This window comes from Thermobia domestica, chromosome 8 (genome assembly GCF_964235325.1).
Source record: "Thermobia domestica chromosome 8, izTheDome1.hap1.1, whole genome shotgun sequence".
Lineage (NCBI taxonomy): Eukaryota > Metazoa > Arthropoda > Insecta > Zygentoma > Lepismatidae > Thermobia > Thermobia domestica.
In genome coordinates this window covers 174,457,613-174,478,601 of record NC_137461.1, presented here as the reverse complement: position 1 = coordinate 174,478,601, position 20,989 = coordinate 174,457,613, and the positions used below count along the sequence as shown (strand labels likewise).

At 41.5% G+C, this 20,989-nt stretch overlaps 1 protein-coding gene across 1 annotated transcript in view; it reads left to right on the top strand.

Moving 5' to 3' along the window:
- The window catches only part of LOC145693355 (uncharacterized), a 1,690,974-nt gene that overhangs the window by 189,088 nt on the left and 1,480,897 nt on the right, over positions 1-20,989 (top strand). The window contains exon 3 of the mRNA XM_081769282.1: positions 19,956-20,000. Within this exon, the coding sequence (XP_081625408.1) occupies positions 19,956-20,000 (45 nt within the window). The remainder of the gene's footprint in view (positions 1-19,955; positions 20,001-20,989) is intronic.

Sequence of the window (20,989 nt, the reverse complement as noted above, 5' to 3'; positions counted from 1 at the left end):
CCCCATGTTGCAGACAGTGCTGGCACCTCTCCATTCTTGCAACCCAACATCATGCATGAACACAGTGTCAACGAAGCTTTTACGTCAACTATCACTGTTGAAGAGGTCACAGATACAGTCAAACGTAAACGAAACACAGCGCCTGGCTTTGATAATATTACCTATCGTCAAACCAGAGAGTGTCCACCTACATTACTCGTTCTCATCGCCAATCTCTTCACGTTCGTGCTGCGTACAGGTTACTTTCCTCTACCATGGAAAACATCTAAAACTCTTGTGTTTCCAAAACAACATAAGCCTCCTCATGAGATCTCCTCTTACAGGCCAGTCCAGCTCACAAGCACATTTAGCAAAATTCTCGAACGCATTCTCGTTAAACGGCTTCATACTTACCTCAACACCAGAAATATCATTTTTCTCACTCAAGCAGGCTTCCGTTCTTGTTTCTCCATAAACGATCAACTCTTACGTCTCACAAGCCTTATCACTACGCATTATAATAGAGTGAAACCATCATGTTTAGTCTTATTCGATCTCGAGAAAGCTTTCGATAAAGTGTGGCATCTCGGTCTTATTTATAAACTGATTAGGCTTCAACTTCCTCCAGCATACATACGACTTATCTTTAACTTCCTCTCAGGTCGTATCACCTATGTTGCCATTAGCGAACATTTATCTCATCCCATCTTCTTACTGTCAGGAGTTCCACAGGGATCTGCCCTTTCACCTTTGTTATACATTCTGTTTGTTGCTGACATGCCACACCTTCCAGACAACATTTATTCTTTACAGTACGCAGATGATACTGCTTTTCTCGCGCTAGGAACGTCCATCCAGCATATAAATAAGATCTTACAAACAGCCATCTCTGACTTCTGCCTTTGGTGCCGACACTGGAAACTCACCATCAATGCTACAAGAACGCAGGCTATCATTTTCATACCACCAAAGAAAACAACCAAAGTCCGCAGAAATCGACCTTGCTTGTCTCTCCACGTAGACCAGGTTCCTGCAAGCTACAAAAGCAGTCACATACTTAGGCATCACGTTTGACACACACCTCACCTGGATGCAACACCTTAAAACAATTTCAACTAAAGCTTACAATCGTCTCAACCTGTTTAAACGTCTCGCAGGAGCGACCTGGGGTCTCAAATCACACACAGTCTTGAACACCTACAAAGTCTTTCTTCGCCCTACTCTCACATATGGTTTCACAGCTTGGATTGCCGCATCAGAAAAAATCTACCACAAACTCCTTATTCTCGAACGCCATGCCTTCCGAATTGCTTATCGCATCAAATTACCCAGCCCCACACGAATTATATCAGCGCATTACATTTCCCGCCCTACAGTACCATCTTGAATCCCTTCGACTCTCATACATACGCCGCCAATTTCAAATCCAGCATCCACTACTTTTCGACACAATGCACTATTTAGCACTACATCCTATACCTTCACGTTATCTTCACACTCCATTATCTCTTTTATTTACGTTATACCATTACACTCTTCCTCCTGATGATCCCTCACTCTTGCTTCTGAACGATTACGTCACTCATGCTCATTTACCTTCCATTTTTCCATCATTTCATGCACAGTAACATTCTCATACTAACTTGGGTTCATCATGTCTCTCATTATAGCCTAGAGTCCCCCTAGGCAAGAAGATAACTGCATTCGTCCGCTAACATTTTCCTAAGTGTTGTCCTGTGATTGCACCTCATCTCATACTTCATCCTCATCAATTAAATAACTACTACCGCATTACTATAACTTATCTTCTATTCTCCTGATCGTATTTATTGTATATTGTTTAGTGTTCCTCATTTAATATTTTGTAGATCATTGTTCATCTACATTCATAACAGCTATGTATGTATATTTTATGTTGAATATATGTATCTACGTTTATCACTCCACCTAATGTTAAGGAACGCAAAGTTCCTTATGACCATTACTGTGATGCAATAAATAAATAAAGCACTTAGACTAACCACCGATCTAAAACACCAACAATCCTTTCAAATCACTTCCCTAAAAGAGGGCGTAACCCTCTCAGAGGTAGGTAGCCTTAGCTAGCAATGTAAAAAAAGCTTGGTGTTCGAACTGGCCACCTGGAGCTCTAACCAGGTTAAAAAATAGGGAATCCGTAGCTGGCGGAGAAAAATAAGCGAGTCATTTAGGTGTTCCATCCCCATTTGTTGAATTTATTACGCGATCTTCGTATATACGGTTGAATTACTTGCCTCTTTGAAGCTGAGGAAACAACCGTCGAATTATGCTGACTCAGCGACAAAACCAACAGTACTGGGAAGATACTTTTCGTAACCTCACAGTAAATGATCGTAAAATCTGGACATACTCTAAATCCTTCCAACGGACTACTAATGCTTCCAGAGCTAGAGTCCTCCAAGGACCACAAGGACTGACTCAAGACCCTCAGTTGTAAGCAGCTACTTTCGCTGACTCTCTGCAAGCACAGTTCCAGCCCAATAGAGGCCAACTCGATCCTTATTTCCACCAGCACATTAGAACTACCTTATATAGTATACGAACTCAAAATCCTAGACATGGCATCAACCCAGTTACACCTCGGGAAATAGAAAAACACATCAAGTGTCTACAGCACCTGGGCCTGATGGGATTCGACCTGAGATACTGAAACATCCAACTCAAAATTACTGGTCTTGGCCATATTTATTTAATGCCATCTTTCAAATATGCTACTTACCAAAGACCTGGAAGGAAGCTCGTATCATCACCATCCCTAAACCCGGAAAGAATGCGCTGCTTCCGAAAAACTATAGGCCGATAAGTCTTCTGTCACACTTACGTAAATTATTTGAACGTGTGTCCCTCTGGAGGTTGAAACAACATGTCGCCAATAATGATCTTCTACCCTTTTATCAGTTTGGGTTTCGTGCTCAACATAGCACTACTACCCAACTCGTACGAGTAGTTGATCACTTAACAGTGGCATTCAATAGAAAACACCACACCGTTGGAGTATACCTGGATGTGTCAAAAGCATTTGATAAAGTCTGGTTAGCTGGATTATTATATAAGCTATACACTCAAGGTTTTCCGGATCGTTTTCTGCATTTACTTCGTTCTTATCTCATTGGCAGAACCTTTCATGTGTCGGTTGATGGTGTCAAATCCTCGTCTAGGCCAATCAAAGCAGGTGTCCCACAAGGCGCTGTACTTTCACCGCTTTTATATAATCTCTATACAGCAGATCTTCCGACCTTACCAAACTGCTTTTTCGCAACGTATGCCGATGATACCGCCTTTTTCACAGTGCTACATCTATATGCAAAGTCAACTAAACAGTTTTCAGGAATGGGCCAGGCGCTGGGGAATTAAAGTAAATGCCGACAAAAGTTGCGCTGTCATTCACAGTAGAAGACACATCCGCGCCCCTCGAAATCTTATATATGAGAACGCACACTTTCCTCGCTCCACGCATGCGAAATATTTGGGTGTGACATCAGATTATGGGCTCACGATCGCCTCACACATCAAAGATATAAAGCAACGAACATTACGGAAAATCTCTGCATTGTACCCCATTTTTCGCTGCAGTTCAATCTCTCATGAGGTCCGCGTGCACATATTCAAGATGATAGTCCTGTCCACACTTTCTTATGCATGTCCTGCCTGGAAACATGCTTCTAAAAGCCATCTTCAAACACTCAAAAGTGTGCAAACGAGAGCCGGTCGCATCATCACTGGTCACGACAGATATACACGCAACAGCCAAATTCTGGAAGATTTAGGGCTGCCTCCTGTTAGAGAAGTTCTACGGCATCTCCATCATAAATTCAGGCATACTTTGCCCAGACATGTTAATCCAGCTATAGCCACCATCGGCACCGAATGCGCTGTACGGAATGTTCATCGCACGCCACGCATTTAATATCCTTCCACAGCTCGTAATAACTTCCAGACATAATAAAACAATAGTAATATCCAACTAGCCACCTGCACATCTATATATATTCTTTATGCCATCTTACTCATGGAGTCAGGGGCTTCGGCCCGATACTCTTCACAAAACTTCAACATTACCGTGACCGTGTTGGTGTTCGAACTGGCCACCTGGAGCTCTAACCAGGTTAAAAAAAAGGGTATCCGTAGCTGGCGGAGAAAAATAAGCGAGTCATTTAGGTACTCCATCCCTATTTGTTGAATTTATTCGCGATCTTCGTATATACGGTTGGATTACTTGCCTCATCGAGGTTAATAAACAACCGTCGAATTGTTTTTGTGCTCCACGGAGGCTGACACACTAACTTGATCTTATCTTTAGACGACCTTGCTATTCTTTAGGCTTAACGATTTATTTTGATACTCTCCTCTTCGGAGGCAGAGATATTTGAACAAACCAGTTGACGACTTCGGCATCTTTACCGGCTAACGATTACTTTCTGTGCTTCCTCTTCGGAGGAAAAGGCATATTATTAAAGTCCAAACTTAGAGCATCGCTCTAAGAACATGTCTTTTACTAAGCACTCCACTACCCTCCTTTGTGGAAGCTGGCGCCGTCTCCCACTTTCGCTATAAAGATGACTTCTCAGAAGACCCCAGTCAAGACTTAGAAAAAGGCACAATCATGCAAGAATCCTAGTATTAGGGGCAAAATAATACGATCAACGTATAAACCGGAAGATTTTCTTCTGCCTTTAGGCAAAAAGAAAGAATCAACCGCCCCAGCGAAGCTAAAAGTGAAAACGACAACTACACTTAAACAGTCAAGTGAATCGCAGCCATTAACGTCGCATAACACTGAAGATATGGATTTCACAATAGTGGGAACACTCAAGCGACGAAGGTCTTCTTTGGAGAACCTCAACAAGGCAGAGAAAATCATTAATAGCATCCAAGAATATCCACCTCTTCCCACCAGTAATAGGTTCGATATTTTGTCACCTGAGCAAGCAGATAATACTAGTACCAGCAACAACAATGCACCGACTAACAAGCTCTCCAGTTTCAGGCCGCCTCCGATTTTCATATACGGAATAACAAACACATATACATTTATAAAGACCTTGTCGCGCGCATTGAAGGAGCCTCCCTTAGCTCAGCCGAATAAGTAGCGCATCCGACTTCAAGCGGCTACCAAAGATGACTATAACTCTATGAAAACTTATTGTGAGCAAACGCAAACTGAATATGCCACAGGAGTAGCAAAAAATGAAGGCCCATAAAGGTAGTTGTCCGTAAACTGCCTATTGACACCGAATTAGATGACCTGAAGGAAGAACTTATACGACTAGGCTTCAAACCAATAAGTGTCCACCAAATGTCTCGCAAAAGCAAGACTGATGATAAGAAAATACTGATGCCACTGTTCCTGGTAGCTTTGGAGAGAACTGCAGCTGTTAAAGAGATATACGCCATTAATAACTTGCTACACTACAAGGTCCAGATCGAACCCTATAAGCCTCCTTCAGTGCTGCAATGTTACAGGTGCCAACGCTTGGGGCATTCTCAAGATACCTGCCAAGCTCACCCGCGGTGTCTCAAATGTGGACAACTGCATTTCACACAGTCTTGCAGTAAACCAGACACATCCACACCCGCCAGTTGTGCAAATTGTCAGGGAGATCACCCGGCAAATTACCGTGGTTGCCCGGTATTTAAGTCTTACTCTGAAGCACTAAAATTACCGGCACAGCAGCCGAAGAAACACCCAGAAGCACCCAAGAAAAATTTACAAGAACCAACGACAGAGAAAACCTCCATTCCCACTTCTGTTAATAACCAGGAAATGGCTACAGATAATGATCCTGAAGCTCCCATTTCTTCCAACATCCAGTCAACTTCTGCACTCAATCAAGGGAACTCTAAAGGAGATCTGGACTTAAAGTCCGTTCTCTCCTTCCTCAAGGAATTACCTTTCCGTAAAATAATTACGCATATCAAACGTGGGATTACGCGATTCCGACAAGCAGTCGATTCAGCTTCTAAGGATGCAGTTGCAATAGAAACTATAGCGGAAATAGTTGACGATGGCTGCTTCTAAATCCAAGGTTCTTCATCACTCCCTTATTCTTGCTACATGGAATGCAGATGGTCTCGAAGGGCAGAAGCACCTGCTTATTAGATTTCTCATCCAACATAAAGTTGATATTATGTTTATACACGAAACGCTCGAATCACTAGTTGGCGCTTACCCAACTACATTGTGTACAGACAGGATAGAGTGGGTAGACAGAAAGGAAGATTGCTACTTATCATCAAAATGTCATTCCCAATCAGGTTGATTACAATACCACCCCTACTTACTTTGGAGGCCCTTGCTGTTGAGCTAATAACTCCAGGTGCTCCATTAATATTAGTCACTGGATACAGGTCCCCGGCCACACAACTAGAGCCCACGGACTTCGATATCATAGCTAGCTTAGGGCCAAAAGTCATCTTGGCTGGAAATCTTAATGCTAAGCATGGCGAATGGCACTCAATTAAACCTAACAACGCAGGAGACGCCTTACACCAATATATCCTAACGTCCAATTTCATCATCAGTGCCCCACGAGACCCGACTCACCATCCAAAACTCGATGGTCAACCCGATGTGCTTGATGTCGCTCTTTGCAAAGACGTATCCTTCTGTCATCTCGGATTTAGACTCTGATCATGACTCTGTCATTTTCCACGTTTCACACCGCAGCCTCGAACATACCACCCCTCTCATCGCACAAATAGAAACTGATTGGGATGTATTTAAACGGGAACTAAACACTATGATCGATCTACGAGATAGACACGCCACCATTGAGGACATAGAACAAGCAGTTTCCCACGTCACTTTAGCACTTCGTACTGCAGAGACAGCAAGTACCACCATCAAAATCTCTTCAACCCAAACCGGTCAATGCGACAGTTTTCATCTACACCTGTATATTCATCTGAAACGCTGGGCTAGGCGTCGATGGCAGCATACACTACATCCAGCATATAAGACACTATGGAACAAACTGCGTGCAAAGCTCAAGATGCTGACTATGCGACAAAACCAATAATACTGGGAAGACACTTTTCGCAATGTTACAGTAAATGATCGCAAAATCTGGACATACTCCAAAGCATTCCAACATACTACAAACGCTTCAAAAGCTAGAGTCATACAAGGACCTCAAGGACTGACTCAAGACCCTCAGTCACAAGCGGATATTTTCGCCGACTCTTTGGAAGAACAGTTCCAGCCCAATAGAGCAATTCTCGATTCTTATTTCCAACAGCACTTCCGAACCACATTATATACCATAAGTAAACAAAACCCTACAGATGATATCACTTTAGTAACACCTCGGGAAATAGAAAGACATATCAAACGTCTGCCGGCAAGGACAGCATCTGGGCCTGATGGGATTAGAACTGAGATATTGAAACACCCAACAAGGAAATTACTGGTCTTCTTAACCTATTTATTTAATGCCATCCTTTAACTATGCTACTTCCCAAAGACCTGGAAGGAAGCTCGTATCATCACTGTACCCAAACCTTGAAAAAATCCGCTGCTCCCAGAAAACTATAGGCTGATCAGTCTTTTGTCACACTTAAGTAAATTATTTGAGCGTGTATTACTCTGGAGGCTGAGGCAGCATGTAGTCAATAATGATCTCATACCATCCCATCAGTTTGGGTTTAGTGCACAACATAGTACTACTACGCAACTTGTACGCGTAGTAGGTCACTTAACAGTGGCTTTCAACAGAAAACAACACACCCTTGGAGTATATCTGGATGTCTCAAAAGCATTTGATAGTCTGGTTAGCAGGGTTACTATATAAACTATACACGCAAGGTCTTCCAGATCGTCTTCTGCATTTACTTTGTTCTTACCTCATTGGCAGAAAATTTCATGTGTCTGTTGACGGTGTCAAATCCTCCTCTAGGACTATCAAAGCAGGTGTTCCACAGGGTGCTATACTTTCACCGCTTTTATATACTCTATATACAGCAGATCTTCCGATCCTACCACATTGTTTTCTCGCAATGTACGCCGATGATACTGCGCTTTTCAGGACCAGTAGCTTCCTTGCACAATGCTACATCTATATGCAACGTCAACTAACAAGTTTTCAGGAATGGGCAAGACGTTGGAGGATTAAAGTAAATTCAGACAAAAGTTGTGCTGTCATCCACAGTCGAATACGCATCCGCGTCCCTCGACATCTTATCTACGAGAACGCACACATTCCTCACGCTACCCACGCCAAATACTTGGGAATGACTTTAGACCGTGGGCTAACATTCGCCGCACATATCAGCGACATCAAGCAAAGAGCTTTACGGAAAATCTCAGCGTTATATCCCATCTTTCGCTGCTGTTCAATTTCTCATGAGGTCCGCGTTCACATACTTAAGATGATAGTCCTGTCCACTCTCTCATATGCATGCCCTGCTTGGCAACACGCTTAATACAGTCACCTTCGAACACTTGAAAGTGTGCAAACTCGAGCTGGTTTTATAATCACTGGTCACGACAGATATACACGAAACAGACAAATTCTCGAAGATTTAGAACTTCCTACTGTTCGAGAACTACTGCGACATCTTCACAGTAAGTTCTGGCGTACTTTACCCAGACACATTAATCCAGCAATAGCTAACATTGGCACCGAATTCGCTCAACGAAATGTCTATCGCACGCCACGCATTTAATATCTTCCCAGCGTTCGCACTGATATCATCATCAGCTACTCTGCGACAGTTGCCGATGTAGTCTATCACGCCTAACAAAACAATAGTACTACCCAACAAACCACCTGCACATGTTGCATATATTTTATACCATCTAACTCATGGAGTCAGGGGCTTCGGCCCGATACTCTACTCAAAACTTCACAATTACCGTGACCGTGACCGTGGTGTTCGATACTTTCCGATCAGCTTGACGTACCAAACGTCATAAGCTGTCTTTTGTATAAAGCCTAGCCTAGCTGGGAAGTGTTAACTGGCTTTCGAGGACATTGTGTAGCACACGCACAATCGAGACCAGCACGCATACGCTCTCTCTTTCAGCGCTTTGACAGCGCTTTTCAGTGCTGTCGGGTAAAACCATCATTCATCGCACATCTATAGGCACACATCTTTGCATTTACATTTGGGCATCAGCCCAAGGGCGGATTTTCGATGGCGGACCCACGGCTAGGATCAGGCAAAACGATGAAAGGCAAACATACAGGGTTACCTCAAGTTCTACCTGCACCCTCCGAGAGCACCCCGAAGGGCAGGACCCGCAGGGATCCGAGTCACACTTCTAGTATTAGCAAATCTCTGCAGCGGCGAGGTTCCCAAGCCTCAGTTGCCTCTGCAACTTCAGTCATCTCTTCTGGTTCTGTCCGCAGCAGATCGCCACATCCATCAGAACATACAGACAGTTATACCGAACGTCTTCAACAATCTCTACCTCCGAAAAAGTAACATCTCTCGTCTAATTCAGATCTCAACCAAGTTCCCATGGACATAACTACAACTTCAAATCGTTCTGACGGATCTACTCCACCATCAGTTCATTCCATGTTGTTCACTAATTTCGACGCAAAATTCAGCAATGTAAAGTTTGTTGCCATACAACTGCGCAAATACCTCCCTCGAGCAGCTATTTCAGAAATTGTTCATACAAGAAATGGTATCATTTTAAAAACACCGGACCCAACTCTCCTTACCACAATAAAAAACAAAGTGCCTATTGACACTTTTGGTCCAAATGCAAAGATTCAATCTCTGAACTCCTCCACACGTAAGCAGCCTCCACCACCAAAGCGACCGCCATTGTTATCTGTCGTTATTCGGGGGGTTGACCCCTCCTATACAGATGAAGAGGTCCAAGAGGAGCTCAAGCTAGAGGGCCACACTATTACGAAAGTAATACGCATTCGAAACGATAAAGGTCCTACCTATATAGTTCGTGTGCTTACAAACCATCAAGACACAATTGATGAGTTACTAGCGTCAGGTGCATACATTTATAACTATCGCGAACACCAGTTCCAATGCCGAACCGCTGTGAACGTTGCCAGGTCTACAATTCCCATCACACATCCGATTGTAGAAGTTCCAGTAAATGTGGCTATTGTGCTGGTCCTCATAACACCCGGACTTGTTATAACTTGGAATTGCCACCAAAATGTGCCACTTGTAATGAACAGCATCCGGCCTACAGTTACAAATGTAAGGCAAAGCCAGACCCTATTCAGGATCATCGTGAACTCGTTGTTCCCTTGCGACCACCGGCAGCAGTTCAAACCCAACCACATCCAATTGACGCTCCTGTTTCATTAGATCAGCTATTGACGTTTCTAACGCTAGCTTTGCAAAACATCCACCCCTTTATTAGGCCGCATATTCTACAGCAAATCATTCTGGCAACAAAAACCACTTTTCATGTTAATTTTACTGCTACTTATTCCGGAAACACTGTTCATTTTCATAAATCACATGGTAGTTCACTCGTTTAACATCATGGCTTTAACTTTTCTCTTTCTGAATATCCGATCACTACCAAAACACAAAGTTTTATTTGGACAGCTTCTTCTGGAGGAAAATGTTACAGTATTCTTACTCAATGAAACATTTATAACAAACTCTCGTACTTGGCGTTTACCACGATATACCATGTTACATTCTGCAAATCCCGTACCTGCACTTCGTGCAAATGGGGGAGTAGCCATAGGGATTTCACTTCAGATCCCTTATCGCCAGCATCAGTATACTACAACAGCTCTTCCCGAACATCTTCTTGCCACAGTTTATTTCAAAAATGTCATCAGCACCCTAGCAACTATATACATCAGACCAAATCATCCATTACCTCAGCAGTTCGTACAATATATCTCCAATAATTTCAATAGATGCATCATTATGGCTGATTTCAATATGCATAGCCGCAGCGATGGTGACCGGACAAATTTCATTAACTTCATACCAACCCACACTACTGGGGTTATTGTTGATCTTCCACAAGCTACACGCCCAATCTCAAACACCAAGCCTGACACAGTCATTGTCTCCACAAATCTTATCTCACATTGCACTGTAGAAATCCTTGATCTTCTTGGTAGTGATCATGCACCAATCAAGCTTGTTTACAAACCATACTCAGCTACAACCCATTCCTCTTTACCAGTACGAGTGAGCTTGCGCTACGATAAAGCTAAATGGGATGAATATCGTTCACATATTTCAGACCTCACCAGTGATATAACAGAACCGGCCACATGTGTCGATTTATACCAGACTGTAGATCGCATTACATCCGCAATCCAGGAAGCCAGCAACTTGTATATTCCAACAACGAAATCTGTTCCATATCAGCCTAAACTTCCGCCACACTATCTCTCCATGATCAAACGTTCACGTCAGCTCTATCGAGAATATCTCCACACTCGCAACCCAGAAGCACTCCGACATCACAAACAACTTCAACGTACAGTGCACAATTACATCAAAGCATATAGACTCCGGTGCTGGGTAAAGACATGCAACACCCTGTCTGAAACATCGCATCCTACTAAATTCTGGTCCCGCTTCAATGCGCTTTGTGGCAAATTCTCTAATACACCCTACCCCATTTTATTGGGTGATACACCTGTTAGTACCGCTAGCGATAAAGCGAATGTCTTTGCAGATCACCTACAAAGTATCTCCACACCGCCATTTGAGAAAACACCTCAACCTGCAGACAGACTCAATACTTCATCATAACAACTACAACCCAATACTACTCATATTTTACCTCCTAATACTGTTGTTTCCGCCCCAATCACCACTCACGAAATCTCTCAAGTTCTCCATAATAAACGAAATACTACACCTGGCTTAGATAGCGTGACGTATCGCCATATCAAGGAATGCCCTATTTCACTATTGCTACTTCTTGCGAATATCTGTAGATTCATATTGCGAACTGGTTTCTTTCCTCTAGCTTGGAAAACATCTAAGACGCTAATGTTTCCCAAACCACATAAACCTCCTCAGGATTTTGCGTCTTATAGGCCTATACAACTTACATCCACATTCAGTAAGATATTGGAACGTATCCTAGTTAAAAGATTACATATTTTCATCTCAGATCACGGCCTACTTCCAGTCACACAAGCAGGTTTTTTGACCAACTTTCTCTATAAATAATCAACTACTTCGACTCACAACGCTCATTACTCAACACTATAATTCAGCTAATCCTTTCTGTTTAGTTTTATTTGACTTGGAGAAAGCATTCGATAAAGTCTGGCACCATGGGCTCATATACAAACTTCTGCACTTTCAGCTCCCTATCTCCTACATTCGCCTCATTTACCATTTCATTACAAATCGTATCACCTATATCTCAGTACGAGCCAGTTTGTCCCATCCCGTCTTTCTGTTCTCTGGAGTAGCACAAGGGTCAGCCTTGTCTCCTTTACTATACCTTCTGTATGTAGCTGATATGCCCCGCCTGCCAGATCAGGTTCATCTCTTCCAATATGCGGATGACACGACCCTTCTCGCACTTGGAGGAACTATCCAGCAGCTCAACATTAAGTTACAGACTGCTATTAATCGCTTTCACACTTGGTGCACTCTTTGGCGGCTTACTATCAACGCAGCTAAAACCCAAGCCATCATATTCCTACCACCCAGTAGAACTTCCAAAGTTCGCAGAAATCCACGCAATCTCTCTCTGTACGTTGATGGGATGCCTATTCAAATCAGTAGTACTGTCACATATCTGGGAATTACCTATAATCGCCACCTTTCTTGGTCCCAACACCTGGAAGTCATTACTACAAAAGCCTATAATAGACTCAATCTATTGAAACGATTGACTTGGGACCTTAAAGCACACACCATCCTAAATACCTACAAGGTATTCTTACGACCTGTCCTTACTTATGGATTTACTGCTTAGATAGCTGCACCCACTAAGTTCTACAATAAACTTTTAATTCTAGAACGCCATGCTTTCCGTACGGCGTTCCGCATTAAGCTGCCTAGTCCTACACAGGATCTATATCGCAAAATTACTTTTCCTACTTTACAATACTACCTAGAAAAGCTGCGGCTAATATTTATCACCAAACGCTTCGAAACACGACATCCTTTATTACAGGACACAATGCGTTATTTAGCACTTCATCCTACACCTCACCGTTATTATCATCCTCCACTTTCGCTCCTCTTCACATTATATCATTATACTCTACCACCGTTAGATCCTGCTTTACTTATAATCACAGATTACGTCATTCATGAACATCTTCCTCTCATTCCCCAATCATTTCCAGCACAGTGATTACCATTTTTTTACTAACATGGGCCTCATTCGTCTTCATCATTGCCTAGAGTAGCCCCTAGGCTGAAGATAATCTCATTTGTCTACTTAATATCATCCACGTGTTGTCATGTGTATGAACTTCACCACATCTTTCACTCCCATTGCTATACTTGTACATATCATGAATTCTATACCTAATGATCATTCTCATTTGGTTATCCTTTATTTGTTTAAAATATACTGAATGTTTATTTTCCTTGTGTATATACCTGCACCAAATGTTAAGGATTAATGTTCCTTAAGTCTCCTCCTCCAAAATTACTTATTTATGTAAATGTTGTAGCTAAATCACTTAGCCCATCTAACATACTCATTCCGTAGTTAACCATCACGTCTAGTTCCTAACAGGGGGCGTAACCCTCTGAAAGGTAGCTAACCCATCAGGCTAGCCTGTAAAAAGTGCTTGGTGTTGACATACGCTTCCAAATCATCCACTTACAACACCCATTTCCACAGCTGAAATCATTACTGTTGTTAATCGCAAACAAAACTCTGTCCCAGGTATTGACAATATAACCTACCGACATTTTAAAGAAAGTCCTCCAGTACTCCTGACACTTCTTGCCCTCATTTATACTTTCATTCTCCGTACCGGATTATTTCCAATGGACTGGAAAACCTCTAAAACATTCATGTTCTTGAAGCCAAACAAGCCACTTACTGCCACATCTTCCTATAGACCTATTCAACTGACATCTACTTTTAGCAAAATTCTAGAACCCATTATCGTTAAAAGATTGCACTCGTACCTAGAATCAAAAAAAATATCCTTCCTATTCACCAAGCAGGTTTTCGCCCTTCATACTCTATCAATGATCAACTCCTTCGCCTCACCAGTCTCATCACAAATCATTATAACTCCGTTAAACCATTCTGCCTACTTCTGTTCGACCTTGAAAAAGCCTTTGATAAAGTCTGGCATCTGGCCCTTCTTCATAAGCTTCTACATTTCGCGTTTCCCATTACTTATATTCGCTTCATTTATCACTTTCTTGTATGTCGTCTCTCCTACGTCAGCATCAATAATCAACCTTCTCATCCTATCTTCCTTTTGTCAAGAGTACCCCAAGGTTCTGCTCTTTCACCGTTGTTATACATCATCTTTATGTCCGATTTTCCTGCACTTTCCCCTGATGTATATTTATTTCAATACGCAGATGACACCGCTTTTTTGGCCTTAGGAAATACTATCCACCAGATCAATCACACTCTCCGGAAAGCGATTAATCGGTTCACTAGTTGGTGTCGGAAGTGGAGTCTTTCAATAAATGCCGCAAAAACACAGGCCATTACTTTCATACCACCCCGAAAACGATCTAGAGTTCACCGCAACCCGTCACTGCTCTCACTCACAGTTAATGACACTCCAATCGTTCCATCTCGAACAGTTACCTATCTGGGCATTCTTTATGATTCACACCTCACATGGAAACCTAACCTGAAGAAAGTAGCTGCGAAAGCTTATCAGCGTCTGAACCTCCTAAAGCGCCTAACTGGCACAACCTGGGGCCTACAAGCTAAAACAGTTCTTAACACATACAAAGCCTTCATGCGCCCAGTCCTTACCTACGGTTTTATCGCCTGGGTTTCCCCTCTTCCTCCATACTACGAAAAGTTACGTGTCCTTGAGCGTCACGCATCGCACACCGTATTCAGTTACCCAGTCCAAAACGCAACTTATATAATCTCATCACATTCCCCGACATCACGTTTCATCTCGAATCCCTTCGCCAGAAGTTCATCACAGTCCGCTATAATTATTCACTCTCTACAGCTAGCTATACACTGCCACCTGAGCACCCAGATTTACTGTTACTCGACGACTATCAAATTCATGCCCATCTACCTCATGTATTTCCATCATTTTCTGCACAGTAAGTCCTTCTGTCTCTAACAGGGCTCCTTATGTCTTCATCAGCCTAGAGCAGCCCCTAGGCAGAAGATAACTTCACCTGTCTTAATAAAATATCCTGTGTTGTCCTGTGTATCGCACCTCACTCCATCACTCACTTTCAATATTTTCTAAATCATAGCTGAACGTTTCAACACCATCAATATTTTATATTTGTATTTTGAAGTTCATTTTATGTGTATGCAAATATCTATATTTCTACATGTTGCTATAGATTTATATATATTTCTTTATTTATCTATTTTCTGAGGTTACTTTCTTCATATTCTTTATATTTTCATCACTTTATTTAGGTTCATTTCACTCTTAGCGTAACAACTCATCATTTAATTAATGTAAAATTGTTTACCTTACCACAATTTTATGATTATGATCGCAAAGATCATAATGTCCAGGTTTGTGATAATAAATAAATAAATAATAAATATACAAAGTCACTTAGCCCATCAAACTGCTAATCCTTGAGCCCTATCACATAAACACCCCCACCTAGAAGAGGGTGTAGCCCTCTAAGAGGATGCTAGCCTGTGGCTAGCAATTAGTAAATAAAAAAAAACTTGGTGTTGAATTGACACACAAGTAACACGCTGAAGTGGTAGTCATTTTGTGTTGTTTCAACACCTCATTTTTTGCTATGTACCCATATCTCCAACCACTCATCTTTAAAACAATGCATCATCTTACACTTAAGTCCTCTCCAGCACGAAAACATTCTTCACCATTTCACCTGTTTACATGGTATTGCTACACTATACCACCAGAGCACCTTGATCGTCAACTTTTCGACGAATATTGACTGATGCTCATCTCCCTCGTGCTTTTCTATCATATTCTGTACAGTGTGTTCACCCAGCAAAAATATTTCGTAGTAACTTATGGAGAAAAAAAAAGTACTAATTTTTTTTGCTCCCTTGTAACTCTATTTATTACATTTTACAATGTTAATATCTTATGAGAAAGTTCCCGGCAGCCCCCTTTCGCTGTGGTTGGGGAGTGACCACCAAAATCTTGATTGGAAACCCAACGTTAAATTTTCTGCAGTCAAAATTCGATACAAACCGTGCAAACCACTTACATCCTCCCAATTTTGACTTTACAACCCCAATCTAAAAATCAGAGCGGAATCTCTACTTAATTGCCGTATTAGAACTCACTGTAAAATCACTAAAATGACACAATCATGAGAAATATAGGGGATGCCGGAGAAAACAAAAAATATCAGAAAATGGGCTTATTGAAAAAAATCGAGTTTTAATTCCTTAATAGCCTACAGTTTAAACGGACCACCAAATATGTAATGTAACATTGTTTACTGTGGTCATTTATTAATTTTAATCTTTCGTTCTTTGACACTTTTGTACTTCCTATTTTCCCCAATAGTATTAACTATAAGTTACAGCACAAAATCGATAGAAATGTATCTGTTTCCTCCCGACACCCTTAATAGTGAAATTTTCGAACATTGTCAAATGTTCACGAGATTCCTGTTCCTCTCCCAAATGTAGAGGAACAGGTAAATATGGAATAGGGGCACTAATATGGAATACTATAATATCTCGTAAGGTAACGTGAGTACTCTAGCGAACAAACTGTGAAACAATCCCTCCTTCCTTCCTTTGTTAACAAAAGTAGTCTTGTTGAGTTTAAAGCCGAAAGCAACGCGTCGGTTTCTTTTGATTGTTTTCCCGGTGAAGTGAATTTTTTGTAGGTAAGGAGCATTTCGTCGTATATTTCTAATACACGTGCCTATTCAAATACCCTTCTGTTCGTTTGGAAAGAGGACATTTGTAGCGACATTACCACATATCTAGTTTTTTCTATTGTTTGAACTGTGAGTGTTTTGACGTTTTGTTTCGCAACACAGTAGTGGCTCGAATATGGAATACCTGGTATTCCATATTTAGACCCTTATTCTAGAACTGTGTTTCAACTGTAGATATGGCGACAACATCGAAAGGTAGAAAATTGTCACCTGCTAGAAAAGTGTGGGATGAGGCTGCTATGCAGGAGGCAACAAAATCGGTGCGACAGAAAAAGATGGGCTATTTGAAGGCAGCCAAGACATTTAATGTTCCACGCGCAACTCTCTTCCGACTGGCTAAATCAGACGTGACAGTGAATGAAGCCACCAAAACCAAGCTTGGGATGAAGACATTTTTGCCGCAAGAAATTGAAGAACAACTACTTCAATATGCTCTAACAATGGAAAGCAAATATTTTGGACTGACCAGACGAGACTTATAAACAATGGCCTTTCAGATAGCCAAAAGAAACGGGATTCCAAATCCATTTCTGGGAGACAGAGCTGGTAGAGGATGGCTCCGCCTCTTCTTGAAAAGGCATAAGGATAGATGCTCGTTTCGAAAGCCAACAGCAACTTCTTTCCAACGGGCCACCGGTTTCACAAAGGAAAATGTCAACAAATTTTTCGACCTCCTAACTGAAGAAATAGAGAAGAAAAAATACCCAGCAGACAGGATATTTAATGTGGACGAAACTGGATTGAGTGTGATGCATAGCAAAGTACCAGGAGTTCTTGCAGTGAAGGGTAAGCGGCAGGTGGCAGCACTAAGTTCTGCTGAGAGAGGTTCTCAGGTGGCAGTCGTAACTTGCATGAGTGCTAGTGGAATATTCGTTCCACCCATGTTCATTTCCCCCGCAAGAACATGAACAATCAGCTGATGAGAGGTGCCCCGCCTGGGTCTGTCGCTGCTTGTCATCCCTCAGGGTGGATTCAGAATGATCTCTTTACCCAATGGTTCCTCCACTTCATCGACAAAGTGAAACCGTCACCTGAGTCACCTGTTCTCTTGATTTTGGATGGTCATTATAGCCACTCCAGAAATTTAGATGTCATTAACTTGGGTCGAGATAATAATGTCTGCATTTTATGCCTCCCCCCTCATGCTACTCACAAAATGCAGCCACTGGACAGAACGTTAATGAGTCCACTGAAGTCTTACTATAGCGAGGAAGTGCGGATGTGGCTAAGGCTTCATGATAGTCCTCTGACTAACATGGACATTGCTGAACTCTTTGATAAGGCCTATCTCAAATGCCAGACTGGTGAAATCGCCGTGAATGGCTTTCGAATTACAGGGCTCTACTTAGTAAATCGGAATGTTTTCACAGATGCAGATTTCATTGCATCCAGTGGAACAACGGACAGTGTCAGTGAAGCTGAACAGAAAGGAATTGGGGCAAGCAGTGGGAGTGTTTCTGTGGCCGACGAAGCAGGAGCATCTACCAGCGGTACAGTGATTACTCCATGGGACATATCGCCTGTGCCCAACGTAGGGAAGAAAAGGGGAAGCAGGGGAAGAAAATAAGGAACTGTCAATAATCTGACTTCAACACCATATAAAGCGTCCATTGAAATGTCTCTGGGAGCCAAACGAAACAAGAGACAACGAAGACAAGCAAGATGTGAAACGTCCGACACTGCGAGTGATAGTGACAGTTCATTTAGTGTGAGAGACGACTCTTCTGATATTGATATTGGTGAAGGTGGAATATCCTATAGCGAGGACGCTGAATGCATCTTCTGCTCGGGCAAATTTTCATGTGATAAGGAAGGGGAAGAATGGGTTATGTGCCAGATGTGCCCTGAGTGGGCTCACACTGCTTGTGCAGGTTATGAACATGGTTATTATGTTTGTGACTTATGTAAGAGAACTGTACAATGACGTAATATGTCAGTGGTGCTCGTTTCTACTTTGTTCCTATAACTTGGTTTAATTTTCAACTTTTTTAGCTCACTAATTTTGCTTGTTGAAAGTATTTGATCGAAAATGTTCAAGATATTCCATATTTGTACCCCGTTTTCTAAAGTAAGAATTTTGCAACTTTATTGGAAATTGATGTTTATAAATATTTCCCATTCCTTTACGCAGCACAAAATTTGGATATTTTTTTAGGATATGTTATTATAGAGTTTTTTGGTGTTAATTTATGCAAATATATTGATTTCGTCAAACAAAAAGTAAATGGTATTCCATATTTGTACCTCTTCCTCTATTTATGAGAAAAGAAGAGAAGGAAAAAGGTACTAGCTTTGTTGGTGAATGTACTAGAACATTAAAATAATATAAAAGGTATTCTTGTTCTGTATTAATTCATTTATATTATTTTCGTTATTGTATATCGTTAATTCCGATAGTTGTATAAAACGTAGATTTCCACCTACCTTGTCATATGTTTATGATTGCAAAGATCATAAAGTCCTCCAAACGAAAAATTACTAAATAAAGTTGCCATCAATAAGAGAGCCTATTGCCCGTCTATCAATTCCCGACTCCCTGCAACTTCCCTTCCGTATAAGGGGTGTAGCCCTCTGAGAGGTTGTTAGCCGATGGCAGCTTTGAAAAAGGAAGAAATAATACATCATTCAATACTGAAAATATAGCTAATCCTTCTTCTAGTTAGTTATTACACCATCCGAGGAGCGAGTGAAGAATTCATATTTGTGAGAAAGATGTAAATACGCTAGTCAAGGATCTGACAAAAGAATCTCATCGTTTAGAATCCTAATATACAAAAAGGAGTAAGTTTGTAAGAGAATAATTCATTATAAAGGAAATAATTACTAGATCTGCTATTTATAATTATTAATACACTGCATTAGAGAATACTACATATATGTAAGTGATATTCCTGTTTTCTTGTAGCATTTAACATTACATTAATTAAACTTTTATTCTGCAGGGTGACCCAGGTGTTCCAGGATTTCCAGGAGCTCCGGGAATAGCGGTAAGAACAACTTTATATTAATGGATTATATAATAGAATTGATTTTTTTTAACGATTTTTGCCCATCAAAGAGAAGGACTTACACCTATTCAAAGGAAACAGAAGGGTAAGTAACTAGTTCTAAACATATATGAAAGAGAGTAATATTCCCTCCATAAGACCACAAGCACTATGTAAGCATGAGACAGGCCTGTGACCAGCCCAAAAATGTTGGGGGAGGCGGCTGAAGTTAGGGGGCCCGATCCAACCATATTATAGTTAATTTGCAAGCCAACCGTGAAGATTTTAGGGGGCCAGGCAAAATTAGGGGGGCCCGATCCCATAGACCCCCCTGGCTACGGGCCTGGCATGAGACTATAGGCACTGCTTATTCATTTTAGAGCATGAAGAATGCATGGTTAACGCACCTTCATCCATGAACGGAACCCCAGAAGTATGTAACTTGTTCTCGAGACCTATGAAAGAGAGGGAGGTGTCCTTTCATAGAACCATGAACACCGATATATAAGCATAAGACCATAAGCTTCACTTTAGAGCATGACGGGTGTAGGATTGCCAAACCCACCCATCAAAGAGACTGCAACAGTAGGCATCTTCTCGTAGACACCGATCAAAAGAATTAGATTTCATCCATAGGACCATAAACACACTCATTAGAGAAGAATGTCAAAAGATTGAAAATTTCCATTTTTGGCATTTTTTTTTTCCATCATAGTCAACTATTCACCCCTTCGAAGCAGCCTCAAGGACATGTCACTAGTCTTAAATACCTACCAAGAGAGTGAGGTACTCTTCCATAGGATCATAAACATGCATACACATGCATAGATCCGTAAACTCCAATTTAAAGTTGGCCTATCTCCACCTGTTGGAAGGAATCACAGCGATACATTAACTGGCCGTTGACACTCATGAAAGGAAGTGTGATATCCCTTCATAGGATCATAAGCACTTATCATAGAAGAAAATTAACGTTAAAAAGCAAATTC